Raw genomic sequence first — 27,299 nt, 5'->3', positions numbered from 1 at the left:
CCCCCCTGCGTCCCGGGCGTGACCCACCGCGTCTGTATGCAGTTAGGTGACAGGTGGGTCGCTTAATTAAAGCCCGGAGCTAATGACAGAGCGGCAAAGCCGAAGGCCGGCTGAACAGAGGACAGGACAGGAGCAGGGCCCCCCGGGGGTCTGGGGGCGGAATTACCGGCATGAGCCAAGTCGCTGACTGAAATCCCCTTTTGTTGACAAATGACTAATATACTAAAGAAAGAAAGGCGGCGGCTGATGGCTTTCCCTGTTTTTCAGTCCAGTTATCTAAGACAAAACCAGTTAACGTGCACAGCCGCTGTCAGTCAGTCAGTCAGTCAGTCAGTCACTCCGGACAATCAGAGTCAGGCAGCCAGAGAAAACTCTCAAATTGGCAGAATGTCTCCAACAACCTGAACAATTTCCAAGGTTTTTGTTTTATTAGAAACACTCAAAATCAGGCCTCTGCGAGAACATATGCGAATAATAAAATCGGGCACAGCACACCAGGAGCTAAAAATGCAATTATAGCTGATTGTGTATGAACCAAAAAGAAAAAACAGAAAACTTTTTACTCTTTATTCTGATTCTGTATGGCTGAACTTCTCTGGGAAAGGGACCCGAGGTGCTCAGATACATGGTAAAGGAGTTAAAGAGAGGGAGGATGGGAATAGATAAAACAAATAATAAAAAAAAAAGAAAAAGGCAGGAGAAGCACTGAGCCCCAGAGAGCAGGCAGCTGTGAGGAGGTGCCGTTTGTCCTTGTTAAACTCGGAGCCATATGGCCGGCATCTGAGCCGGTTCTGGAGGTGATTTTTACGGCCGTTTTTTTTTCTTTTTTTTTATTACTTGGCAAGCTCGCCCTCTCTCAAATGAGAAGAGAGTGCCTTCCTCTACCTGCCAGGGCGCCGCCGTCGGCCCAACGGAGAGAAATAAAGTTGAGTAATGTCCTCGGACTCATTTTTTCTTTCTTCTTCTTCTTTCTTCATTTGGAATATTAGAAGAGCACCAGGAAGCAATACCTTAGGAAGAGATTCGCTGGGGAATGTGATGTTGCGGCTGTTCCTCTGCCGACCTTTGACCCCGAGTCTTTTCTTTGTAACAGTGTCCCCGGATCCATTCATCATACATCGCCCCTGGCTCTCACTCTCACTCTTTTTTTCCCTTCGCCAGACTCTCTGGTGGACCATACCGGCTGGAAATGTAAATAAACAGCGCTGATTTTTCGGCTGGTCTCTGATGTGTAATCGTGTTACGCCGCGTTAATTGCGCACCCGAATCTCAGCGGAGCGGGACCCAAACGCACTTGAGCTAACAAGCGCACACGGCCGTTGTAATCAATAATCAACATTTATTTTTGTAAGATAAGATGCACTTATCTTTGAAACCAAAACAAAGTAAAAAATCAGTTCTTCCAGGCTTCCAGGTTCCTTTTCCTTATATAGGCGTGCGGCTGCCATCCAAATCAAACAACATGCGGTTTCTGGTAGCCTGCCTTCGTTCATGCTAATGCACATACATTATATCTGTCACGCGGGCAAATTTTCTTTTCATCCCTCTCCGCCAAGTTCATCAGGGTCGCTGCCATTGTTGTTTGGCTTGCCAAGCCTCTCCACCTAATTGCATTTCTCACGCATTTCTCCCAGGGACTCAATTTGAAATATGAAGTAGATCAGGTTTCGCACTGAGGGGAATTGATGAGTGTGTCTGTGTGTGTGTGCCAGGGTGTGTGTGTGCCCGTGTGTGTGTGTGTGTGTGTGTGTGTGTGTGTGCCCGTCTGAATGGATCTTTCTTGGCCTGAGTGAGGGGATTAATGGGGACTGACAGACGCTTTAATCTCAGGTTTTTTCAAAAAAAAAAAAAAAAAGACTGAGCAGTAAGAGCACAAAGGAGGGCCAAAATATTGCAAACTGTTTCTTTCCCTCCTCTCGTCTTGGCTGAGGTAGAAACATTTTATATTGGCCAGTAGAAACCCAAGATGCACAATCAGATCACAACAGTATTGCCTCCTCGTGTTTCTGCCAACTGTAGATGTTTTGAAATCCAAAAAAAGAAGAGGAACAGTGTCTTTTTTTTCTTTTTCGTCTCGTTTTATTCCGTTGCTGCCTTCCAGTTTTTCTTTGGACGTTGTTCATTGTTCATTGCCGGGCGATGTTTAAGACCTGAATATCACATGATTGGAGTTTTGGAGGAGGCTGTGTTTTGGCTTGAATTACCTGTTTTTGTTATGCCCCCAAGAAATAAGGAGAAAAATGTCTTGGCAGGTTAGTAAAAAGTTGTAAATGTCATGTTATGTAATGTAAAACCGTTGACAGTCAGTTGACTTGGCACATTGTGATAGTGAGACGTCATTACAAGATACAGTATATTTGTAACTGGCTTGGGCTTGAAAAAAAGTTCAGTATGTGTAGAAGATATTATAGATTCCGCATAATTTAGATTTTTGATGACGCTAATTTCTCTCATACATCTCGTTGCGCCCCTTGCGGCGGTTTCATGGCAGTTTAGTAATCATAAGAGTAAATCCAACTGTGTTTGAAACAGCAAGGTGCAGAAATGTAATTTTCAATATATCATTTTACAAAAGGAGGGAAAACTGGGGTATGTGGAATGATCCTTGTCTGCTGAGATACGTGGGCTTGCGTGCTGCAGCAGAACCCATGCACGCTGCAGGATAAACTCAGATCTTCCTCTTTGTTCTGGACATAAAACCTCAGTCAAAGCTCCGCCCCCCCGGCGCATGACGCACAAGTTGGCCCCGGCAGACGGCCGGGGGAAAAGTGTTCGTTTATCTGGGCACAAAAAGGTAACCACATCTGTGGGGAAGCGACCCTGGTGTTAACATCCAGATAATAGAGTCCAAACTCACCGCACCGCCGCGATCACATTCTGCCTGTGCCGCCTCTTTCATCAGCACGCTGTGTTGTGAACGGCTGGTGGACGGTGGCCAGCTTAAACAGTCACCTGACCCCCAGAAACTGAGTGCAGGCCTGCTTCAAGACTGTGATGTGGTTTTTGGGGGGATATGCGGGGGGCTGGAGGGGGAGTTGGAGGTGTGATGGAGAGAGATGATTGTGAGATGCAGATGCAGAAGAGGTAGAGAGCAAAAACTTTGGTCCTCAGCATCAATTCATTCGACCTCGAAGCTGTTTAGGATCGCTGTGAAACGGGCTTCTTTGATCCGGCTTTCTGGAGATCCTCAACAACTAGAACAGGCTGCGCACTGCTGACATTCTGAGTCCAGTTGTTCCATGAGCAGATTCATACATATACAGTGCAGGCCGTCAGGTCCCACTAGGCCTTCTCTGCTGGCCTAACTATAATTAGAAAAGTACATTTTCCCATAAATATGATAATAAAGTTATTCTACTGTTCTTTTCACATCATAGAACATTTACTTAGTTGCTTCCATTGTCAAATATCACGATAGAGTTTATATCCAATCATATTTGAGCCAGCTTGTGTTGCCAGGTTCCATGAAATCTGCCTTAGGCCAGCAGAACCGACATAGCAGGCTCCTGTCCGCTGTCAGTGAATGGACCTCAGTTAGCTGTGATAGCCAATCAGATCTCGAAGATCCGCTGCCAAGGCCAGCTAGCTGGCTTTTCGCTGAACTTCACACGTACGCATCCTGTGATTAGATAAGAAGCCCTGAGAACCTGACAGACTGAACTCAACCTGGAGATCCGGTTGCCACCACGGCGAACCAACGACAAATTGTTTAATTATTTAATAATTCAATAAATGGCGACACGGTGGCGCAGTGGTTAGCGCTGCCGCCTCACAGCAAGAAGGTCGTGGGTTCGATTCCGGGGCCCGGGCCTCGGACCTTTCTGTGTGGAGTTTGCATGTTCTCCCCGTGTCTGCGTGGGTTCTCTCCAGGTTCTCCGGCTTCCTCCCACAGTCCAAAAACATGCATGTGAGGTCAATTGAACACTCTAAATTGTCCGTAGGTGTGCATGTCAGTGTGAATGGTTGTGTGTCTCTATGTGGCCCTGCGATGAACTGGCGACTTGTCCAGGGTGTCACCCTGCCTTCGCCCTAAGACAGCTGGGAGAGGCTCCAGCAGACCCCCGTGACCCCGAATAGGAATAAGCGGGTATAGAAGATAGAAGATGAATAATTCAATAATTAGTTTCATTATTGTCTCGGCGTTTGGACCAGAGTTTAAGCTCACTGAGTACTTTTGTTGAACTTTTGACAGTATCAGTGGCCTTAGTTACTTAGTCTTAATTATGATTTAAATGCTCCGGAAACTACATTTGCTCAACTAGGTCACCTATAAGGTGAAGTGAATGAAGTTTGATTCTCTATGGATTCTCAACTAGTGTCCTATTGAAGGTAATATGAGGTGTATTCATTTAGGGTGGACTTTGTATGTATATATATGCATATATGCGTGTATATATACAATATGTGAACATTCTTCCTCCTCCCACAGTGTTGTGGATCCAAGGTGAATCAACTGGGAGCAGAGATTAGAGGGAAGGAGGACAGGAGAGGTTCAGTTTTCCTTTATTAAACTTTGCAACAGCCGTGATGACCATGAAATGCTTCAAAGTGATTCCTTGATCAGACATTGGAAACCGCCTCCCCATCCTCCCCGACGCTCCAGTGTTTCATTAGATGCTCATTTTAATGCCGCCCTGCACTCGTCTCGCTCCGCTCGCAGCCTGGCCTTCAAAGACAACCGGCGTCACCTCCTTGCCGCCGCTGACACTCCCAGCCTGGTGCCGCACTCACAAAATAAGACATTCTTCTTCCTTACAAAGAGTTCTCCTCAGACCGAGGATAAAAAAAAAAAGTAAAAAATGAGGCGATAGAAAATAGGAGAAGAAAGCCTGAGAGAACTGGAGAAGAGGAGCTGCTGCAGAGGAGGAGGTGGAGTATGGAGGAGGGCTGTGCTGGGCTGAATCCTGTCGTCCTGCCAGACTATTGTAAGTGAAGCTGCTCCGCCTGCAGCTGTCCTTGTAATCTCTCCCAGAGCTCCTCTCTCCTCCTCCTCCTACTCCACCTCCTCTACCTCCTCCACATCTGCGCTCATTCCTCCTCTGATGCCAATCTAATCGCTTAAACAGAGAAGCTTTCCCGCCACACACACACACACACACACACACACACACACACACACACAGATGTCACCCCTCCACCCTCGACAAAATGAGAAAATGTGGCCACATACGGGCACAACCAAGCAGAGGGGTGGGAAAGGTGGAAATAATTCTGGACCGGGCCGGGCCCAGCCGGGCCAGACTGGTGCACGTGAGTTGAAACGGAGGAGAGGAGGAGGAGGAGGAGGAGGAGGAGGAGCACGGGACGGTAAATGGAAAATGGCCCCATGCCAAGTGGCAAAGTGCCCTTTCAGCTGTCTGCTGCTTTTATACACACTCCTCCATCAAAAACATCTCATCGTGTGTGTGTGTGTGTGTGCGCGCGCGCACGTTGAGTCACGTACCTGCAATAACTTCTTCTTCCTCTGACCATAAAATGTAAAAAGGCTTTGTTTCACTGAGTGATGTTGGTTGGTTGGTTGGTTGTGTGTGTGTGGGGGGGGGGGTCTCTTTTTCTGTGCAGACCGGTTCGGGGACGAAAAGATGTGTAATTTAGAGTCCCCTGTTTCCTGTCACTGAGTCATAAAGAGAGATGATAACACACTCACGGCGATGTGGCCCATCGCAAACCCAACAACTTGCCTGCCTGCCTGCCTGATATCTGCGTGCGTGTGTGTGCGGGCGCCTGCGTGTGTGCGTGCGTGTGTGTGTGTGTGTGTGTGTGTGTGTGTGTGTGTGTGTGCGTGCGTGCGTGCGTGCGTGCGTGCGTGCGTGCGTGCGTGTGTGTGTGCGTGTGTGTGTGTGTGTGTGTGTGTGTGTGCGTGCTGGCCCCATCAGTCAAACTGCCCTCCTCGCCGTCCACGTTCAAAGAAACGCATTGTCCGCTTTTATCTGTGCATCTGTGTGCAGCAGGAGGAGTGGAGAGGAGGGAGAATAGGGTAGGGGTTGAGGGGGAGGGGGAGGAGGGGAGGGAGGGAGAGGGTGCTGCAAGGTTATATTTAAACCTCCTGTTGCCTCCTTCCTTTTAAGCTATGATTTATGTTTGTCTGTAAACTCTGACAAAAAGAAGACCTCGTGTTACTGAGTGATGGATGTCCATATTGATGTGTGTGTGTGTGTGTGTGTGTGTGTGTGTGTGTGTGTGTGTGTGTGTCTGGCGGGTGGGAGGGGAGGTTCGGAGTCGGGGGGGTCAGCCCGAATGTCCGGGACTTTTTTTCAAGACGACACCGTCTGCCCCTCGTCACTCACGAGTCGCAGCACTCAAGTTAATTCATCTCACGATAGGAAAGCGTTCTTCTTCTTCTTCTCTTGTTTTCACATTTAATTTGAGTCAACAGAAATTTCAATTAGTCCTCATGTGAGTGTCAGTGTGGCTGACGACAGTCGAAGCTTCGCTTTGCTGTCCGCCAAACAAAGTAAAGGGCACGTCCGCCTTCTTAGCCCGTGACTGGTTGATTACAGCTTGCATTGTTTCGTCACCGGCTGTCTGTCAATGTTATTATTAGTGATGAACAAGTTACATTTTTTGCAAAGCATTTTTTTTTTTTTTTTTGTCCTTGCTAAGAAGGAAATTAGCCTGAAGAATGCGAGCAGGGCTGACCGAAACAGAAACACCAACACCAACACCAACACCAACACCAACACCAACAGGGGGAACTGCAGAGAAGGGTTGGTTCCTCTCTTACGGAGGATTTGCAGTTGGCGTGCAAAGGCTGCGCTTTTTATTTATTTTTTAAGGGAAGATTTTGGATGCCAGGATAAATGCAACATCTCATCAGAAATCTGCTTATCCTATTGGACGTAAATGTTCTTTAAAATCTTTCAATCAGTCAATCAGTCATGTAGGTTTGTGTGATGCAAGTAAATAGTCCAGCTTTGTAAAGTAAAAGTTAACTACTTTTTATTTTGAGCAAGATGTGTGTATAGAAAAGACTGATAAACTAATCGTACACGCGCATTCATACATTTTCCAATTCCTTTCCTTTTCAATTATCGTGAATTTATGGTGCTATCGTTTCAACATTAAAGAAATAGAAAAAGAAACTCGGGTCCAGCTCCACCTCTCCAGCTGAAAAATGCCCATAACTGGCTATGCGGTCGCAGCAATAACGTTGGTTCCAAGAGATTGTTCCTATCCGTGGACGTTAATATCATCGACACTCTGCGCTGCCAAACTCCGTCCCTTCAAAACAGCGTGGCAGCGCTGCAGCGCATAACACCATTCAGTGCGCTACAGTACGAGTATTGTTTCTGCTGTATTTAGAGCTCCCACCAGAGCAGTAACCTCAGTGAAAGCAATGAAACAAAGAGCTCTATGTAAAAGAAAAAAAAAAAAAAAAAAAGGTCTCTGTTTGCTGTTAAAATGCTGGAGCGCTGATATGCGCGGTGGTTCTCTGTTAAAAAAAATAATAATAATAAAAAAAAAAACTGGGGTTGGGGGGTATCAAGCAGATTTTCATGCCACTTTGTGTGCTGGAAAAAAAAAATCCCACATCCACCATAACCAGCGCGCCTGATTGTCGAGGCGGCTCTCCACGGGCCAGCTGGAGCGGCTCGCAGCTCCTGTGAGAACCCGGAGAACCGGAGGTACAAAAGGCTCAGTGTGCCTCTGAGAACCAGAGCCTGGCAGCACATGAGAAGAACCTGGTGGTTTGGGTTTTTTTTGTTTTTTGTTTTTTTGTTTTTTTTTAAAGTTCCTCCTGACTGTTATTCACCTCTGTCCACCTAATCCTGTTTTATAGCGCGCTGCCTCGTCCAAACTGTCCGTTTCTGCCTGATTATCCAACCAATACACTTTTTACATCTAGCTCTCTCTCTCTCTCTCTCTCTCTCTCTCTCTCTCTCTCTCTCTCTCTCTCTCACTCTCGCTCCCTCGCTCGACCCCACCTGTCCTTTCGTTTGTTCCTGCTCATTGGTAACAGTAGATTTCTTGCCTTTCCCCAAAAATAGCCCAACCTTTCACAGGCTTATCCATCTGCTGCTTTGTTTTGTTTTTCTAAGGAGAAATGGCAATGGAATTATGGAGATTTCTTTTCTATTTCTTTTTTTGTTTTTTGCTTCTTTTGGCTCAGGTTTTGGCGTCTGATCCTGAGAAAAACTCTGTTGTAATGCCGTTGCAGCGTGACGTCTCGGGTAAAGCGTCATTAATCCTGCAGTGAAAGGCCAGAATGGAACGGAGCAGCAGCAGCAGCAGCAGGGACTCGACGTGGAGCCTTTACCTGCAAGAGGAGAAGCCTTGCACAGCAGCTGAGATTTGACTCAGTCGTCCTGCCACACTCTAACGCAGAGAGTTTTCAGCTGTTTCTTACGGCTACAACAAAACCAGAAAGCAAATGCTGCTAACTGCCTTTGAAAGACGAGAGAGAGAGAGAGAAAGAGAGAAAAGATGAGGCCAAGCTGTTGCTAAAGAGATTAGCTTAGCTACTGCTACCTGTTGAATGGTGTTTTTGCATTGACAAGTTGAAAATAAAATGACATGAAAAGACTCCACTGGGTCAAACACATGGGTTTTGCTTTTCTCCTGACTGCGTTGGGCAAGACGTTAGCCAAAGGCAGCATCATGTAGCGCATCGACGCGCTGCAGTCCTGTGAAGCTAATGTCGCACCAATCAGAGTCCCTGAGCTGCAGCAGCCTCACTTAACTCCTACTGAGAGACCTGATTGGTCTCACTTGGATGTGTTTGAATTTTCATCCATTTTCATATGACCCAACAAAGTCGTGCCTCCCTGTTCCAAAGCGTTTCTAGCGGGACGGAATTCTGGGATAAATCTTAAGGAGTTATGGAATGTTCCTCCTGACACACCAGGGTGGCAGCAGGGGAATCCCCGCTGAGGCCCCTGAACACAATCCCCGCAATCACTGACACGTTACCCAGGCCCGGGCCCCTCAAAGCTGGCGATGGAAGCCGCCAGAGGGGCCGATAACCTACCTGATGGAAAAGAGAGAGAAGTGTGGAAATGTGACGCTGCAGAGACGTGGTCGGACACGATTTGTGATATCCTGTATCAGACTGAGGGAACCTGGAGCAAAGAGGGCGAGCCGAAGAATGGTGGTCTAGCGGCTTAATCCCAGCGTGTGACCACATTACTGTTGTTCTTTAACACCGATAGCTGTACACGGTTGTGAGGATCAGAAAGACGGAGGCCTTTGAAAGAGCTAAAAATAGCCCGGGGTTAACCAAATAGGTGGCAGGTTTCCCGACCACTCCAGCACCTGCAGGCCACCAAATCTTGTCAGCTGGTGCACAAGCCGAGTGCAAACTGCAAATATTTGACTTTCGGGGTTGTGACCCAAGGTGCCACCTCAGATCGCAGCTCCTAGGCCTTCCGTTAGCAGGTAACAATTTGGTATCAGTGCAGTTTTTTGACTACGTGACAAGATTGAAATATACATATATACATATATATACACATACATATTTGTGTGTGTGTGTGTGTGTGTGTGTGCGTGTGTGTGTGTGTGTGTGTGTGTGTGTGTGTGTGTGTGTGTGTGTGTGTGTGAATGACGACATTTTAGCATGGCTAGATTTATTGTGAGTATTATAAGCTAGGGAACGCTTCGGGAAACTTCTCCAAAGCTGTAAAAGTGCATTGTACACGTTTTGCCGTGACCACATAACAACAGGGTGAGTAGAGCCAAAATGGTGCCGTCCGTGGCAAAGCAAACAAAGATTTAATTACCAGTTTTATCTAATGCAGTGAACAAACTACTTTTCGCGGTTGGGGGCGGGGTTGAATCCACACCACATTCTCATTAGACGGTGCTGCGTAAGTACGGAGTCTGCTGTCTAATCGGCGCTCTCAACCACAATTTACATCACGCGGTGCCAAGTCGCACCTTGTTTAGCTTTGTTTCTGTGATTATTGAGGGCAAGGCTGCCGGATGTCTGAGAAGTTGTCAGCGGGAATTCTTGCACATCCATCTTGCTAAGTTCCAATAGAAAACTTTTTTTGATTGAACGCAGGAAGTGAATACTGTACTGAGAGGCTGCAGGCTTTGCAGCTGCCAAATGCACTGGAGGCGTGGATGGTGAGAAGCAGCGGTTTTCTGAGAAGTAGGTCACATTTTCATAGTAAATGAAGAACAAAATTGCTGAATAATTTAATTTTCCTGATGGAAAAGATATTTCAGCATGACTCCTCTCGGTAGTCCTGTGTCTTCTAATAGGACAGGAAACTCTTGCGCTGTCTTTACCAACAGAAGATATTCAAAGGACGTGGGAAACGTTCATCTGCTCACACAACTGGATGAGCCAGTTGCAAAAAAAGTGAATAAATAAATAAATAAATTGACACTTTGCCAGTGGTTGGACCCAAGCAGCCTACCTGTGCCGCCCTCTCGCCTCACAAAGTGTTTGCTGACAGACGAAGCCGTGTGACAGCGTGTGCTTTCAGCTGCACCCTCAGGTGGGGCTGCACCTACACACACACACGGCAGTTAAAAAAGGGCAGCTCCCAACCTCTGACCTCCCCAGAAGTTTCAGCTTCCACCAGCGGTGAGGCGCTGCCCTCCTTTGCAGCCTCGTCGTCTTCAGCCTGCCGGCCAACCGCGGGTCACGGCGAGGTGTGAAGCCGCTGACCCGATGCGTGCGTCGCCGCTGCTTTTGTGATCTTTTCATTTTGACGGAACCAAAAACACACCACCATGTTGTCCCTCTGCGCCCACCTTTCCCCCACCGCAACCCAGCCCCGTTCTCATCTGCACCGTTTCCTTCCACCACAGATCCTTCGCCCCTGCCCATGTGTAAATAAACATGCGTACAGGCAGCCAACTCACCTTCCCCTCCTCGCCAAGGCCTACTTAAATAAACATGCAGGGGTTGGGGTGGGTAGGGTTGGGGGGTAGGGGTTGCGTGGGGGGGTGAGGGGTTAATAGGGCCAAGTTTGGGGGGAAAGTAGGTGAAGGCAGAGAGGGAAGAGGGGGTGAAGGTGAGGGAGGCCCCAGGGAGCTCATTATGCGCAGACTGAGGAGACATTAACTCACACACACACACACACATACACACACACACACACACACACACAGACTTGTTACTCTCGCTGTGTGACATGCGCTGGCTTGAAGCCCATTAACGCGCGGTGAGTTTTATAAGTGTACTTACTGAAAGCAGTAAGCCAGAAAACTAAGCGGCCAAGCTGAGGGAGCAATCTCACACCATGGGCAAGACAATACCGAGCTGCTGTTGCATAAGGGAACCGCAGATTTGGTTCGTCCCCAAATCGGTCATTCACGGGTTTGGACATTATTTTAAAGGCACAGCTCGGCCCAAAGTTGAGCCATTTCCTACTCACCACTGACAATGGAGGCTCCATTGACTTTTTCTCATTCATAAAACCGTCCCAGAGTTGTTTTTTTTTAATGGATAACAATAATCCCACCCAGTGGAGACTATTAGGGCGAGGTGCTCCAACGCAAAAAAAAAAAAAAACAATGGACGTGATTAAAGTCACGTCATGCAAACACTAGATTCCGATCGAATTAGCCCGTTCCAATAGATAGAATCAAAGGTCATGTATGACATTCTGATCTCTCAGTTTGATCAGATTGGGAAAAAAAAGTAAGGACCATGTAAACGTACTGAATGGAGAGAAGCACAACATGCCTCCGTATTGCTCGTGCGTTCATCATCGGGTCTCTGGAAGACACGTCAGCCCAGTTCATAACCGTGACCACGATTTTTAAGGCAAAATATCCGCTGTGGCCTCCTGAGCGCACCAATTTTCCGCGAGAGCAGCAAGTTACGACACGCTCGCAGGTCTTGTCATTCTCACATGAGCTACATAAACATTGCTGCTGGCTAGGAGGCCACATTATGGCTAAAAACACAGTGTTGACATCAGCGCTTAATGCGCCAAGTCTTCCGCACACTTGGAGGACTCTGCATGAGCAGTGTTTTATACATTTCATACTCAGTAGTTTTCTATTTCCTTCATCCTGCAGTGCTTGGCCACGCAAGGGGGCGGAGCTCTGAACAGTTGTGTGGACAATGGAATTTAATTGAATTGTCTCCATCAACACGGCGGTGAGTAGCAGTAGATGAGTAAACGTTCAACTTTTCGGTGAACTATCCCTTTAAGGCACTCGGCTGCATTTCTGCTCAATATTTTTTTTCTCTCCCTTCAGGAAGAGGAAGGTGAAATCTGTGTTATTAAAACAGCATTTCGGGGCCTTTTTATTCTCCGCCTCTCTCCCTGTTTTCACTCGCACGTTAGCCGGCTGTGTTTATTTACAAGTGCTCGTTTTATGATCGTGCCTTTAATTGATAGTTAACCGTGGCTGCGCTCTCCCACTGTTGGATGAACATAAACAAGTACTAAAGCAAAACATGTGTTACCCACTCGGCCCTGTGCGTGTGCATGTGTGTGTGCAAAGCGCATGACCCGGAGTGTGAGAGCCAGGAACGCCAGGCTGGTTTCATTACGCTTCAAACTGGCTCATTATGGTTCGGATGGAAAATCATCTAAACTCGATAAACAGTTGCCGTAGCAACGCAGTGTCACCTCTCTCTCCCTTTCATTCACCTCCTCTTATTCTTCACCTCCACAGCTACCGCCCACTTTTTTGATTAATTCCTGCACCACATCACGCAGACACACACAAATATGGGAGAGTAGAAGTGCCACGCGTGCACATGCCTCTCTGTCTGTCTGCCTCTGCGCTTCCCAGCAGCCTTCCCACTGGCCTTTCACACTGTCTGCCCTCTGCTCAAAGGAAAACAAACTAATGGAAAAGAACACAAGGGATTAAAAAAAAAAAAAGCAAGTGGGTTTTTCTGGAATTGCTAAGTCTCTATCTTTTTTTTTCGTTCTTCCTACTTTTAATTTAGTTGCTGCATCCTGTTCCACACACGTGTTTGGAAAGTCCACTTCTGTTTTTTCAACGGCCGGCCAGGTCAGCGTGAGAAATTTTGCCAGAGCGCTCAGTTACACAGATCTGAGGAGGCAAGCTCAATTTTAGCTTGTTAAACACCATTAGCATAGCTCATTTCCCCCAGAGACTGTGATATTCTCCACTCTGATAAAATGTAATAGCTACGCTTTCAGAATGATGTTGTAGTTAAGCCAAACTACGGGAAGACACTTGTCTGACTGACGGTCCATACAACATCCTGCTAGTCAGCTGTTGTAATCCTGCTGCTAAACAGTGAGTATGTTTGTCTCCTATGGATTGAAGTCTCACATGAGTTGTCCAAGCACCTTTTGTAGTCCTCTTCATTGGGAACAACTGGGGGATTGGAACACTGTTCTTGTGCGTAAACATCCAACAGGGCATGCCAGCCGGCTGTTAACTAGCTTAGCTTAAAATAAGGACAGAAGGAAAATAGGCTGACACCTTCCAGCAGGTTTAAAGCCACTTTATGTACGTGATCTTCGATGTGTATAAACAACTTCAACAACTTGTCAACAAACTGAATTATCACTTTATACGTTAAATTACTACATAAATGCCACTGACGCACCACAGTTAGCTTAGCTAGTAAGCTGCCGATATGCTGTGGCTAAACACTTGCTAGCTGTGCGCTGTAAGTAATACAAAGATAAAAGGTTTTTGTCTCAATCTTCTCATATTACTTTTAAACACAAAGTCATGTGTGGAACCCACTTCTCTGAAGTTAATCTGAAAGGATCAATTGATTTAAACCCAGTAAAGAGAATAAACGTCCCTTTAAAAAATACTTTGTGGTTTGGAGAACCTTCAACCCCCATCTCCCTTCGCACACCCACACACACACACACACACACACACACACACACACACACACTGAAAACATTATTAATGACTTAAAGTGGTCTAGTTGAGCTGGAGTTGGTGGCAGGCCCGGTGGTCTCTGCTCCTTATTGCCCCCATGTTTGATGTCGCTTGCATTATTGGTCACATACACACACGCACACACACACACACAAGCACACACACACTGTATATGTATGCACATTATTATGCCCTGTCGGCGTGATGAAGACTCTAGCGCTCCGGCGGAGGTTGTTTTAAAGCCCAGACACCCTTAGCCATTACTCAGGTGATATGCCAGCCGTTGGTGATCAATGTGTCTCTAATAGGGAGAGCGGGGATGGGGAAGGACAGAGATATTGATAGAGAAACATAAAGATAAGCAGAGAGAGTGATTGCACTTTTACCTTTCTCATTCATCACGAACTGGCCCCAACCTGCTCGGCCGTAATAGCCTGTCTGCGGCGCCGTATTTACGAGGAGCCATCAAAACAATGACATTTATCTGGGCACTCACGTCCTACACTTTCATCACTTTTACCATTATGTCCCCATGTGCAGGTGTGTGTGTGTGTGTGTGTGTGTGTGTGTGTGTGTGTGTGTGTGTGTGAGGCCCACTGACCCGTGATTATGCCTGAGTGAGGAAAGCCAGAGGGCGAGTGTCGACAGAGAGATGCTTAATGCTCCTCAAAGTTCAACCCAATCCTGAGGTCATCGAGCATGTTTCCATTTTCTCTACTCTGCTCATCTTTCTTGCTGTCTCTCAGCACCTTCTCACTTGTGCTCGACAACTATTTGCTCCAAAGAAAAAGAAAAAAAAAAGGGAGATGGAGAGATTGGGGGGTTGCAGAAGTTTCAGTTTGCCAGCACAGTGTGTCGAACACAGAGCTTCACTGGGAACTGTTTGAAAAGGAGTAAGCTCCAGTGTAGCTGCACATCACAGACAAAATCAGATGACAGTTTTATCTCCTTCTGTAATCTCGCACCTACTGTCAAGATATCTGGCTCCTAGCCTTGCCTGGTGGAAAGCAACACCTCGACTAAACCTCACCAGGCCCTTTGAGAGTTCCAAGAACTGTGTTCTAAACCCTCTGGCCAATCAAAAGGTCCAACTTTGCTGCTTGACAAAAAATAAGCATCAGAAAACACCAATGGAGCTGAATTTTGGTCATCTTTCGTGGGCCTCTGTGTGGTTTTGGCAGCCAGTAGAGGGCAGTCTACCAAATCCAACAAAAAAAAATCTAATTTCCATTATTCAGTTTCCACTGAATGATGAAGTTCAGCGCCCGTTAGACAAAGCATTTATATAAACTATTATATTATTGACTTAACTGACAAACATTTTAATGTTTTGTTTTCTCTCCTCGTAGGAAGCCAAACTTCCCTGGCAGTGAGAGTAGTGGCTGCCACTTTGCGGGGTCCCTGCATGGGAACGGGAAACAGAAGAAGCAAAACCTTTGATAAGCAGTGTTGAGTGAGCCGTGGGAGGTGCTGCGTGTGCGAGTGTATGTGTGTGTGTGTGTGTGTGTGTGTACTCGTGCATGTGGTGGTCGAGGGGGTAGATCCAGAGATTTGGGAGGGCGAGAGTGCCAGGCGGTGCAGGGGAGGCGGGTGTGGGGGCTGAGGGAGGGGCTGTGGGGGGGTGCGGACGCCGTCTGGAAAGCATCAAGCCGTGGCTCAGCATATGTGGGAGTTGGTTGCGCATGTGTGTGTTTTGTTGCTCCTCTGGTCTCTGGCTTGTTAACCTGCAGGTCATGGGCAGCAGCTTCAATGCCTGGCACACAGCATGGGAATAATGACCTCCTCCACAGGCCGAGCACATGCTCTTGAATAAACACATGTCCGAGGGAAACAGGTATGCCGTGTGTGTTGGTGGCTTTTTCTGCGGGCCCAGCCAGACCTGAATGAAGTGTGCGCAGCAAGCGAAAGAAAACGGCTGAACGACGGGGGCCTGAGCTTGGCGGCTGGTGCTCGTCCGTCCACTTATCGGCTGGTCTGAGAGCAGTAAAACATCCCTGAGATAAGAAGAGTTTGGAGGGAGGCTGATCCTTTCAGCGCTGCGTTTGTGTCTTTTGATCAGCCTTCAGAGCGGTGTGTGCAATTGTGCGTGTTGTGGTGTGCGTGTCGGGCAGCTGGTGTGTTTTTCTATACCCTGGCCCAGGGCCGGTGTTGTGTTACAAGTATTCGTGTTGCAGCGGCTAAAGGTGGGACGAGTTGGCTCGCTCGCCAACAAGCGGGGAGGAGGTGACAGATGAACAGTGGTGGATGAGAGGGGACGGTGGTGAGGGCTGAGGGGACGGCCGGGGGGGGGGGGGGGGGGGGCAATTAAGCCTGTATGTCTGACACCCGACGTGCCTCTCGTTGCTCTGGCACAGACTATTGTCGTCTGGAATTTGAGAAATGCATTTGATCGTTTGGCTCGCGTCGACAGTGTGTGTGTGTGTGTGGGGGGGGGGGGGGGGGGGGGGGTTGCTGGACGACAACAAAGCAGCCACCATGGGGTGGAGCCAAGAGAGGAGACAGAGGAAAGGTCAAGTGCAAGGTCAATTGACCAGAGCGTGTGGCTCATCGGTCATTTCAAGAGAAAAATAAATGATAAAAATAAGGATATTATAAGGATTGGGTCTAAAGGACTCTTTTTACTGACAATATATGTCAGTTAAACTCCCCACAAATGACAAAAGCCCATCTTTTACTTTTTTTGGTTTTCGCAAAAATGCAAAATGGGGCACTGATACCTCTCACAGGGTACCAACAGCTCCTTCACTGTGGCCGCCTTTGTTTTCGCTCCCTTCCAAATGTGTGGAAGGTGCAACAAAGTTTTTTTTTGTTTTGTTTTGTTTTTTTTGCTGATGACTGATTGTGGAAGGAGTTGAAAGACTCGGACAAATGAAAATTGGTGCATTAAAGAACCTTTTCAAATTCCAAATAAAAAAAAATAAAAAAAATAATGTGTATCAGTGTTTCCTCTCTTTGGTCGAGCATGCCAAGGGAACAACTGATCAAACAAGAGGGGAAAAAAAGAAGAATAACATTCCAGTTTGCATTGTGTGCATGTCGGGAATGAAAAGCAGAAAGCGGGCGGTGAAAGGGAGGAGTGAGATATTTTATCTGGCTCGGCATACCCTGCCCCCCAACCACCCACCCACCCACCTTCCCCCCCCTTCACTTAAAGGGAATCCCGTCTTTTCTCCGTGACCTCTGCGTTCCACAGTAAGAATGTGTGTGTGTGTGTGGGTGTATATGTTTCTGCTCATGAGATCAGTGTTCACCTTCAGAATACTAGTAATTAATACTGGACAGGTTCAAGGACTGAATAACTCAAAGGGGAAACCGACACCTCGTGCCCGAGTGTCTCATCTGCTGCAGTTGGGTCCGACCTGAGTTCACCGGTGCTGAAAAAGTCCCCCCGCCCCGATCTGTGCCTGTCTGCAACACAATATTGTGTTTCACGCGGGTCTGTCCGTTTCATGTTCCCACGATATAAAAGTTGCATGATGGTGCTCGCATCCCTGCAAAGAAATAAAACTGCGGGGACGCAGCTTAGTGTGGTTTCGCCTGGATCCACCTTTTCAGAAAAGGATCAAGGTGAAATAAATCATTTGCAAGTTAAAAGTCAGCATTTTTTAAAAAACAAATCTCCAGTCATGGGAGAAATGCTGATGTTGGCGCACTTCAATTATATGTCATTATATTACGGTTATGAATAAAAAGAAATACTGCCGCGTCTGCGACTTCATGTTTTATTTTCCTGCTTTTTCTGGCATGGTGCATCGCCGTTGTTAACTTTGTACAGCTGCAGCATGTTAATTAGGTCTACTGCTCCTCTATCAAGAGATCTGACTCCTCCAAAGACATGTCTGAAAGCTCAGAGCCGGAAATGAGAGATAAAAAGTCAAACTGCAGCTGAGATTGGGCAGCTCTCTTCTCGCACAGGCCCAGATGTCTCGAGCATGGTTCACAGACAGACAGACAGACAGACAGACACTGTGAAGTCCATGGAAAGGTTTTGAAATATTTGCAGCACCGTGAAATCAGATGTTTTTATTCTGGAATCTAAAATTTGGAGTAAATTTGGCTGCTTAAGTGATGAAAACCATGCATCTGGCATGTGGCAAATGGGCCATAGTGGGGTTTTATAACATTATTATTTTGGTTTTAAGCTAAACCTAATAGTTTTCTTGAATATCCTTGATTATGTTCCACCTCCGCGGAGCTGTTGTAGAGCGTCATCTGCCTAATGGCATTTAAAGGGCCTTGACACAGAGCAAACAGAACTATCAATTTAAAAGACTAATCAATGGTACATTAGGAAATGTATACGGCAGGGGCATTAAAGCCTTTAATGCTGATTTGGCAACACGATCCAAGATATGAGAGAGGGGGGAAGAAAGTGGCTGGGTAACAGTTGTGTAATCTTCTCTGTGGAATAGAAACTAGACAGCAACTTGATGTGGTCCTTTTCTTCCCTCCTCTTTTATTCACAGAAAATGTAAATAAACGGGCCAATCCAGCCGGTGTGGTGCCACTCCCTCCCTGTGGCAACAGAGGACTGACGGGCAGTGGCGGGCGAGGCAAGAAACACCAGCAGGCTTATCTGAGTGTATACACTGCCACCTACTGGCAAAAACATAGAACGGCAGCGGAAGCAGCACGTGTCACTTCCGCGCTTCAGGTTCCAATCGGGCCCGCTTCGGTTGATGCTTTCCCCCAGGGAAAACTCCATAGACCTCCAGAAAGCAGCGTGATTAGCCCCCTGTTTGCACCCTCCTGCAGAAACAGAGTTCTGCTAAACCTGACACTTTGTCGTTCCTTCTGCAACAAGGAGAGCCTCAGGCGTCACCCACCAGCAATTGGGTTTTTCAAAAACTGGGATCTTGAAGATACAGGAGGCCATCTAGTGGTTTAGTTAGAAAATGCCTGATGTCGTTAGAACATGGTTTGATGCCATTACCAAACCTCCTAGGCGCTGTGCTGTGTTGTGCTCACAGGTTGGGTAAAGACTCCAAGACTCAGCCGACATTTGCTAAAGGTGTGTTTATTGGAGGAATGTCAACAAGGCACTGCAGAAGAACTCCAGGGTCGTACACACAAAGAAAGGTCACATAAACCAGTTTAGTGCATCTTCTAATGAGCTCCTAATGTAAAAATTGTATGAGTCATGGTTCACACGTGTGAAGCAAAGGGAGTGATCACCAAGTTGTGTTGTTATTCCTGCTGCCGGTTCAGGGCTCGGTGAAGCGCAGGTATCCCTTCCCAGAGGGCAGCTCCTTCTTCGTCACACCTTTGGGAAACAGAGCCTTGGCCTCTTCGTCCGAGAGCGAGGGGATGACCACGACCTTCTCACCAGGCTGGGACAGACACAGGAACAGGGGAGTGTTGTCAATAAGCAGGATGGAGGTTTGGCCGCAGAGCTAAAAGAGGGTCTTTATCTGCAACCTGTGGCTTTTGTTGTTCTGCTCCGTATTTAAGGATAAAAATTAATTATATGACAATTTCTGTTCTGAGGTTTGACTCACCTTAGACATTTAAAAATGTCTAAGGTGTCTGCAGTATGTCATTTTAATTTTTCCTATATGTCGTGAAGTGGTCTTCTGTTCCGAATGCAACAGGACAATTTTAGAGTACTTTGCAATGTCTTTAAAAGTAATCCGATGAATGATATCTATAATGGTTTTCTTTTAAAGAATAAGACAGGAGACACACAAGAGCAAAGTTGGTTCATATTGATCTCAAAAGTGGACCTTCTTTTTAAATTTTCCACTGAATTCTACTTCATTGATAATATTTTTTTGCCTGGCTTTGATATTTACCTTCCAGTCCACAGGTGTAGCAACCTTCTTCTTTGCAGTGAGCTGCAGCGAGTCAATAACCCGGAGCAGCTCGTCGAAGTTCCTCCCCGTGGTGGCCGGGTAGAGGATGGACAGCTTCAGCTTCTTGTCAGGGCCGATCACAAACACCTGAGAGGCAGCGGTGGGTAGAGAGCAGAAAGAAAAATAAATATATATTATTTGCAGAGATAAAGATTCCCTTACAACTTTGTTTAGCAAATTAAACCACTTTACATGCACAGAAAGAGCAGTGAAGTAAAGACAAACAGGATATACTCGTCACAGTTTCATTATTATCTTTAATCTCCTCAAGCTTGATAACCATTAATCAAGACAAAAGCTTTATGTTTTACGGTGCCTTACGCAACGGGCAGTGAGGGCCATTCCTTGACTGTCCCGCTCATCAGGGTCCAACATCCCCAGTTGGACGGACAGCTCCCTGTTGTGGTCAGCGATGATGGGGTAGGGCAGAGTGCCTTCGCAGCCGCAGAAAGCCATCACATCCTTGACACGGGTAGGAGAAACAGTAACACCCCTGTTAGGGTCAGTGTTTTATTACCCTCGGGTTAAATATCCTCTACGTTGAGGTGGTTCAGGTTTGGCAATCTCAGACTTTTAAAGAGAGGTTTAAGAGACGTATTACATAACATTTAGGGCCTTCTTCAGACTTCAGACTTTTATTTTGTCATTTAAAACATTCATTTTCCAGTGCGCATTAAAAAACAAAATTCAGACATATTCAGACAGAAAACAGACATTGACAGCCTGCAAATAAAGTGGGAAATCACTGCGATCCCAGTTGTGAGGCCTCGAGTATGAAGGTTGGAAACATGGAGGCTACTGTTTCATGCAGGGGCTGAGCTGTTTATTGCCATAAACTATGCACCTGTATTGTTTCTCAGAGGATATATAGTCTGGTAGTAATTGCACGCTCTTGTAAAAACAAACAGTTGAAATCCAATTACAACTTGGTCGCCTGTGGGAGTTGCAGCTTGTGGATGCACAGTAATAGATGCATGCACCAGGAACATATGGTGCAATTAAAAAAACAAAAGTAATACATTTTTATTTCAAAAACTGCATATATACTTCTAAAAAAAATGCTAAATGAGTTCAATAATCAAATCTTTGTTAAAATGGATTTAAAAAAATCCAAGTTAATAATATAGTGATTCAAAATGGAACTCAATTAATCAATGTAAATATAAAAGCTGCACTTTAGTTTCCTGAAGAACCCCTGCAGAGAGTGGACATTTAAAAACCCAGCCTCTTGCATTTTTGTACTGCAAAATACAGGGAAGGGCTGAATTGAGATTGCACGCAAAGATTAATGAGATTACAGAGGTGGAGGCTGCTGAAAGATAGGGATAGTAATCAAAAAACAAATCTGTGTTGTGCCTGTGAGGACACAGTCGGTGTCTTCAGGTAGCGAGCAAAATGTGACTGGTGAGGCATTAATATTTATGCAACTGTGACACGGCTTTGACCTCAGTTAGCGACGCTCCACCCACCTGCCGCTTGCTTCACTCATTCAGTTACCCTTTACCCCGAAAACACTGGATCACGCAGTGGTGCTTCTGCGTGTGTGTGTGTGTGTGTGTGTGTGTGTGTGTGTGTGTGTGTGTGTGTGTGTGTGTGTGTGCTGGTGTGCTGGAAACCTTGCTCCAGTTCTTGTGGTCCTCAACACTGTCGATAGACAGAGCGATCATCTTGACGCCTCGCTTCTCGAACTCCCCGCTGTACTTGGCGGCGCGGCCGAGCTCAGTGGTGCAGACGGGCGTGAAGTCCTTCGGGTGGGAGAACAGGATGCCCCATCTGCGGAGGGAGACGGGGCGTCAGGAGCCAGCGTGGGTAAACGCGCTTTACGATTGGTCGAACTGTTGACTTGCTGACTTGCTGACTTGCTGACTAGCAACAAAGAGGAATTATAGCAACATTCAGTCTGGGATACGTTTTGAAACAACAGCTGCACCATTCTGCTAAAATGTGAAAAAACAAAAAACAAAGTGTGGGTGTGGGAATAGGGGAAAGAATGTGTTTTTCTTTCCCTTAAAAACTCACTCACGCATAGTCTTTATTTTTATTTTTTTTCTACAAGCACAGGTCATTTAAACTCTCCCGTGTGATTTCTGGCCTCACATGACTGATGTGTATTCCTTCTCCACGGTGAAAAAAAGGCAGATACTTGAACAAAGCTTTGAGCTCATGAGCATTGTGATCATGTGGTTAAGTGAGTGAGCAGAAGTCGCCTTATTGCAGTCAAAAATTAGCTCACCAAACATCCAAGATACACAAGCACAAAAATCTCATAAATATACAATAACTAAAATTTAGTCTAAAATCAATACGACTTGTTGTTTCTCTGCTTAGGTTACTTTGACCTTCAGCTACTTCACCATTCTATCACCCAATGTTAACCATTGCAACTTAAAACGAGGGCAAAGTTGTGACATATGTTGGCCCTCTCACGGTAAACACACTCCTACACAGGAGGAGAACTAATTTGTTATGGCATCGCTACAACTGGGTGGTTTTGATAAACTTGATTTATGATCCATATCAACTAGTTTGAGTCCGTTTGGATTCTAAAATTGGTCTTAGCGTAAAAATAAAAACAGAAAAAAGGGAAACCATATTACCAAACATTAGGGGTTTGTATATTAAGTAGGGGTGCTAAAGACTCCCACATTTTCAGAATAACTCAATACTCTTTGTGTTGTGATTATGTAAGGCGTGCAGAGAAAGGGCAGCCGCTTCAGGAGACACTGCCAAGAGGAAGAACAAAAACAGAAGCCAAATTCCCGAAACCCACACAAACAGAGGGGGTTTTGTCCAGACTGGGCCTGGACCTCAGCAGCGGCCCGCATGGGAAAATAAAGAACAGCACCAAACTGACAGAAGACTTGTTATCATGCCCTTGTTTTTATTTGAGCATTTATTTATTTTTTTCCATTTTGAAATGATGGAATATAACGTGTGCAGACCCGTTTAGTAAGTCAGTAGGTGACGGTTCAACAGCGCCTGCGCATTTTGACTCATGAATTCAGGCTAAATCCTCCGACGCACTAGAATGGTACAATCTGAAAATAGTGCCGTGTGCAACCGTGTGCTTTGCCAACCTGTCACTCACACGCCAAAAAAAAATGTGGGTGGAAATTGCGTAAACAACGTCCGCACACTTACGAGTCACCAAGGAAGTCGTGGAACTTGATCCGGCCGGCGGTGGTGTCAGCCTCGAAGTTGGGGAACACGTCTCCAAGCAGAAGCCCCGGCATGGTCGGTCCCTCTCTGCAGCTCAGACGGCGTGAGGTTGAAGAGAGAAGTCAACTTGGTACGTACGACTGAAGAAGCAGAGACCACGTGAACAAACCCGGAACTGGGCGGAGCACGTGAAGTTACGCCAGCGTATTCTCCAATCAGAGACAAGGATGGAACGCTGGACCTGTTGTTATATGTACAGGTGTATTTCAAATAATAATAACGCATGAAATATTTCCAATTTGTAATTATCCTCCGAGTGATAAGGGTAGCAGTAGTATCTATTCTATAGCTAATGGAAATATAGATTTACAGAAGGTTTTATGATCAGGATCTCAAAAAAATGTTCAAACTCTCGCCGAGACAATAAGGCAGTCTGAGTTAAATTGCCAGGACAAAGTCTAATATGATTTATACTTGTAGTGATAAGGCGATACTGGGTTTTGAACCTCATCCAAACATTTATTTTATAATGCAAGAATGCTTGAGGGGATCATCATAATCTTCATCATCATAAAGGAACTTTGTCCCATTAAACTTGAGAATAGACAATAGACTTTTCAACGCAATGAGTAAATTAAAGCACTCATTTTATTTCAAGGTATATGACCCTCTAGCCAAACTACTACTACTGTCAGAGTGAATTCTAATTGATGCGCTTAATAAATGTTTTTTTTATTGTTGTTTTTTATTATTTGAAGAGGACAATGCACATTTTTTTTTTTTTTTTTTTTTTTTTTAAACACACCTAAAAAGGACACAATGGTCATATTACAGTTAGTTTGTTAGATAGATAGATAGATTTGGCGTAGGGGCGCTGGAGTACAATCACGTGTTTTGTTTTGGTTTTTTTTAGGCAGGGAAACAGCATTTCCCAGAGAACCTTGCGTGCCGTATACAGCAACAAAGATGGCGATTCAGCCCGCAGGACGTGAGGAGAATTTCGGAACCATCAGATGAGCTAAAAGCGCAACAACCCGGAACACTGCAGTAAATTTCACCACTGCGGTGTCACCATATCATATCTAAACTCTCCTCCGCGGCAAATTAACAGACAGCATGCCCTCCCCTAAAGCCAAGAACCCCGGCCGCAGCGGCGGCAGCCCGGTGCTCGGCAGCTCCAACGGCCGCTACGACTTCATGTCGCTGACCAAGCCGCTCAACCGTTCCTCGACGCCGCAGGTACTCCAGCGGCAGGGCTCCGACCCGACCGCGGCTCGCCTCCGCGCCTCGGAGAGCCCCACCCGGCGCCGGGGCTCCAGCTCCTCCACCGGCTCGGCGAGCGGCGCGGGGCCGTCGGAGGAGGACAACATTCAGCTCAACCCGTCCTTCCTGCACGTCGCCTTCAGCTCGCTGCTCGCCATCGACCTGTGGCTCTCCAAGCGGCTCGGGGTGTGCGCCTGCGAGGACTCGTCGTGGGGCAGCATGCGGCCCCTGATGAAGCTCATCGAGATTTCGGGCCACGGCATCCCCTGGCTGGCCGGCACCGTCTACTGTCTGTACAAGAGCGACAGCGCCGCCGGACAGGAGGTCATGCTCAACCTGCTCATGGGTAAATAAATCACTCTCATCTCCCCGCAGTCAGGAGCTGCACCTCTCTCTCTATCCCAGCTGGTTGCAGCATCCAACCCTCTGCATGCGTGATGCTTCCAGGTGCACTAGTGTGGTGCAGTGTTAGTAGCTTGTTGCTCTCACCTGTAACGCGCAGCACTTTTATCAGGCCGGGCTCCCTTCCCTGATCCGTTGCGCTGGCTTTCTCTCCTCCCTGCCGGTTCTCCAGGCTGCTCATCTGTAGATGCCATCTTCTGTCTGATCCAGCTGTAATTTACTGTGGGTTCAATTGCTTGGGCTCTTGTTGGTCAGCCTGTGCGGTCTTTATAAGTATTGTTTCCTTGCTGGGTTACTCTGCTTTCGTGTCGTTTTTTTTTTTTTTTTTGGAAACGGGTAAATTCTTCTGATTCTGGTGTGTTTATTCCAAATCATCCTATCGGAACAGCACTGTGCACAGCCGTGATGTCAGCTATTAAAGCCATCACGTGTTGTTCTTAAATCATGGCAAAGGTTCCCCTCTTAGATCTTGTGTTGATATACAAATACAACTGCTTTTATTCTTTATTTGTCTTTAATTTGCACTTCACCAAATTCTCTCTTTTCTACTAACTAAAGCCATGAGTGTACCGTTGACAGATGCCATTTGGTGATTCTGCTGCCGATAGGAAGCCTTTTAGAGGCCTACCTCATATTAGAGACATTGGGCTGAGCGCATTTGTTTGCAGCACAAAAACACATACAGGGGGGGTGCAAAAGTAGGTATACAGTTATGAAAGCGACCCAATGATCTGCGTTCAATCCGAAGTTCAGATGACGCCCTGCGTTTCGATTTCTGTGGGCTCCGGATGAATGCCCGAGCGACCGTCAATGCGTTCGCTGGCTGGTCACTGGTCGACCTCTCTTCGACGTGTCGTGGATTCTTCCTGTACGCTCAACTTTGTCACCGAGTCGATAAATTGTGAGCCTCTTTGGTGGAGGTGTTGCAGCAAAGGTTTCTCTCCATCGATCTTCACACGTTCACTACTCTCTGTCTCCCAGTATTGGTTTAAAATCCACCTGCCATGGTTAACTTGTTGTGCAATGTTATTCTCTTGTGTATTTCACTGGTGTTTGCTTATTTATTCTTACCTTGCTGTTTTTTTTATTTATTTATTAAGTGTGTGTTTTGGTTTTGTTTCCTTTTTATTCTCTTTCCTACTTTACATGTTCGAAATAAATATAATAAATCAAAATCAAATCAAATGTGCAAAGAAAATAAAAGAAAATATAAAGATATTATAAAAGTAGATGTAGTTTTATTAGTTGTGATAAAATATGAATAATGACTCCAAAATTTTTTTTTTTTTTTAAATGAGGCCAGTATCATAGCACAAATAAGCTACTACTGTATACCTACTTTTGCACTCCCTCTATATGTTGTGGTGAGGTACTTTAGTTTGCAGCCAAACTTCTACTGGTGTCTGATGAGAGCATGAAAGCAGATTAGTGTAAAGCATTGTGGTTCTGTGTCAGGGAGGACTGTTGGACTGTCATGGTCCATGTATGAGGAAGGAAGTTCGGGTTGAAATGGAGACGGCGTTCTAATAATTTATTTTCTGCCTTTAGTCTCAAGGGCCTTGCTTTGGGAATTGGCCATTAATGAATAAAATATTGTAGCATATTAATTCAGCTCCTGAAATCTTTCCCTCCCTCAGACGCCCTGCAGCGATGGATCAGCGCCACCCGATCTGGCATAAATGTTTCAGTGCTGCGGCACATCATGCACATGCGCCGTTCTGCCCGATCATTGGAGAACTTAGAAGTGTTTCCAGGCCGCTTGTTGGCATTACAGTATCACATAGTGCCTTAACAAGCGTCTATTAGTTTTTCTTATCTCCCAACAGCGACAGTTGACCCTGTTAAAGTTGTTTGCTAAGTTGCAACACCAGTTATCAAAAGAGCCTGTATCAGTACCCCAAGATTGCCACACCGCCTGCTATCTGCTGCTTATCGTTTTAATGTGCCTTCCAACTGCTTCCCTGGGCCTCACTGCTCTGCTCTGTATCCTCCAGGTCTGCTGCTGGACTTGGTCCTGGTGTGCATCGTCAAGGCTGTGGTGCGGCGCCGCCGCCCAGCGCACAACCGCATGGACATGTTCGCCACCTTCTCCGTGGACGCCTACTCCTTCCCCTCTGGCCACTCCACCCGCGCCGCCATGTGCGGCCGCTTCCTGCTCAGCCACCTGGTGCTGGCCGCCCCGCTCAGGGTGCTGGTGCTGCTGTGGGTGGCCATCGTGGGGCTGAGCCGCGTGCTGCTGGGCCGGCACAACGTGACGGACGTGCTGTTTGGCTTCTGGATGGGCTACTGGCAGTACAACCTGGTGGAGATGCTGTGGATCTCGCCTCAGGCCTTGCAGGGGCTGCTGGGACAGTTAGCCTAATGAGTATTCCAGGACTGGGGGAAGCAGGTGGAAGGGAAGGGTTTCTTATCCACGGCCAGAGCGCCTGTGCACCTGTGTGTTTTTTGTTGTTTTTTTCGGTGTTGTGTGATGGGGATAATTGCGATTTGATTAGGGAGGGGAGCTCCGTGTTTTAGCGGTCAGCAGCTGCTGTCATCTGGTATTTAAGTTTGAAAGCACTTGAGTGACTTGACAAGACAAAGGACTTGTTTTAAAAGGACCAAGATTGCATAGACTGAAGCCTATAATCATTGTGGTGATGCACACTCACAGACACGAATCACTTATCACTCAAATCAAATATTTTTCGTAATAGTTATTAGTAATTATTCAGACTCCTGATTATAGGAAGGGTGTTATTTATCTTGTGTCATTTTAAGAATAATTGTCCATGCAGAATTTATTTTTTAATTATTAGTAGTATTTCATTTCTTTTTTCTGATCACCAGTTATTC

The 27,299-nt window shown here is 46.4% G+C and overlaps 2 protein-coding genes and 1 long non-coding RNA gene across 3 annotated transcripts in view; 2 read left to right on the top strand and 1 right to left on the bottom strand.

Annotated features, from left to right (window-relative positions):
* LOC142897172 (uncharacterized) overlaps positions 1-15,363 on the top strand; it is a 76,865-nt gene extending 61,502 nt beyond the window's left edge. Inside the window, exons 3-4 of the long non-coding RNA XR_012928426.1 lie at positions 11,980-12,061; positions 15,138-15,363. This is a non-coding gene — a long non-coding RNA (uncharacterized LOC142897172). The remainder of the gene's footprint in view (positions 1-11,979; positions 12,062-15,137) is intronic.
* Positions 15,364-18,791: 3,428 nt separating this feature from the next.
* prdx6 (peroxiredoxin 6) lies at positions 18,792-24,686 on the bottom strand. Its single transcript, XM_076039282.1, has 6 exons — positions 24,552-24,686; positions 22,782-22,886; positions 21,257-21,413; positions 19,962-20,102; positions 19,581-19,727; positions 18,792-19,118 (listed from the first exon to the last, which is right to left on the bottom strand). The coding sequence occupies exons 1-6, from the start codon at positions 24,656-24,658 to the stop codon at positions 18,993-18,995; spliced, it is 783 nt and encodes a 260-aa protein (XP_075895397.1). The 5' UTR covers positions 24,659-24,686; the 3' UTR covers positions 18,792-18,992.
* Positions 23,687-26,955, top strand: plpp6 (phospholipid phosphatase 6). The gene is made up of 2 exons (XM_076039280.1): positions 23,687-24,408; positions 26,459-26,955. Exons 1-2 carry the CDS (start codon positions 23,916-23,918, stop codon positions 26,824-26,826), a joined length of 861 nt encoding a protein of 286 aa, XP_075895395.1. The 5' UTR covers positions 23,687-23,915; the 3' UTR covers positions 26,827-26,955.
* The last annotated feature ends 344 nt before the right edge of the window (positions 26,956-27,299 follow it).

The sequence above is a fragment of the Nelusetta ayraudi genome, unplaced genomic scaffold (genome assembly GCF_046127955.1).
Source record: "Nelusetta ayraudi isolate G7.1 ecotype Tasmania unplaced genomic scaffold, CSIRO-AGI_Nayr_v1 ptg000059l, whole genome shotgun sequence".
Lineage (NCBI taxonomy): Eukaryota > Metazoa > Chordata > Actinopteri > Tetraodontiformes > Monacanthidae > Nelusetta > Nelusetta ayraudi.
The sequence above is the reverse complement of the archived record's forward strand: the minus strand, read 5'-3'. Positions and strand labels throughout refer to the sequence as shown.

What these genes read in the sequence shown, in the direction of transcription:
- prdx6 (XM_076039282.1), bottom strand. Translation starts at nt 24,658, where the DNA reads ATGGCATCTACAGATGAGCAGCCTGGAGAACCGGCAGGGAGGAGAGAA. An exon ending in CACGACTTCCTTGGTGACTC is followed by an intron (nt 21,414 to 22,781) that starts GTAAGTGTGCGG and finishes CTCCCTCCGCAG; the next exon opens with ATGGGGCATCCTGTTCTCCC. An exon ending in TGGCCCTCACTGCCCGTTGC is followed by an intron (nt 19,728 to 19,961) that starts GTAAGGCACCGT and finishes GCTGCCTCTCAG; the next exon opens with GTGTTTGTGATCGGCCCTGA.
- plpp6 (XM_076039280.1), top strand. Translation starts at nt 23,916, where the DNA reads ATGCCCTCCCCTAAAGCCAAGAACCCCGGCCGCAGCGGCGGCAGCCCG. An exon ending in CATGCTCAACCTGCTCATGG is followed by an intron (nt 24,409 to 26,458) that starts GTAAATAAATCA and finishes TGTATCCTCCAG; the next exon opens with GTCTGCTGCTGGACTTGGTC.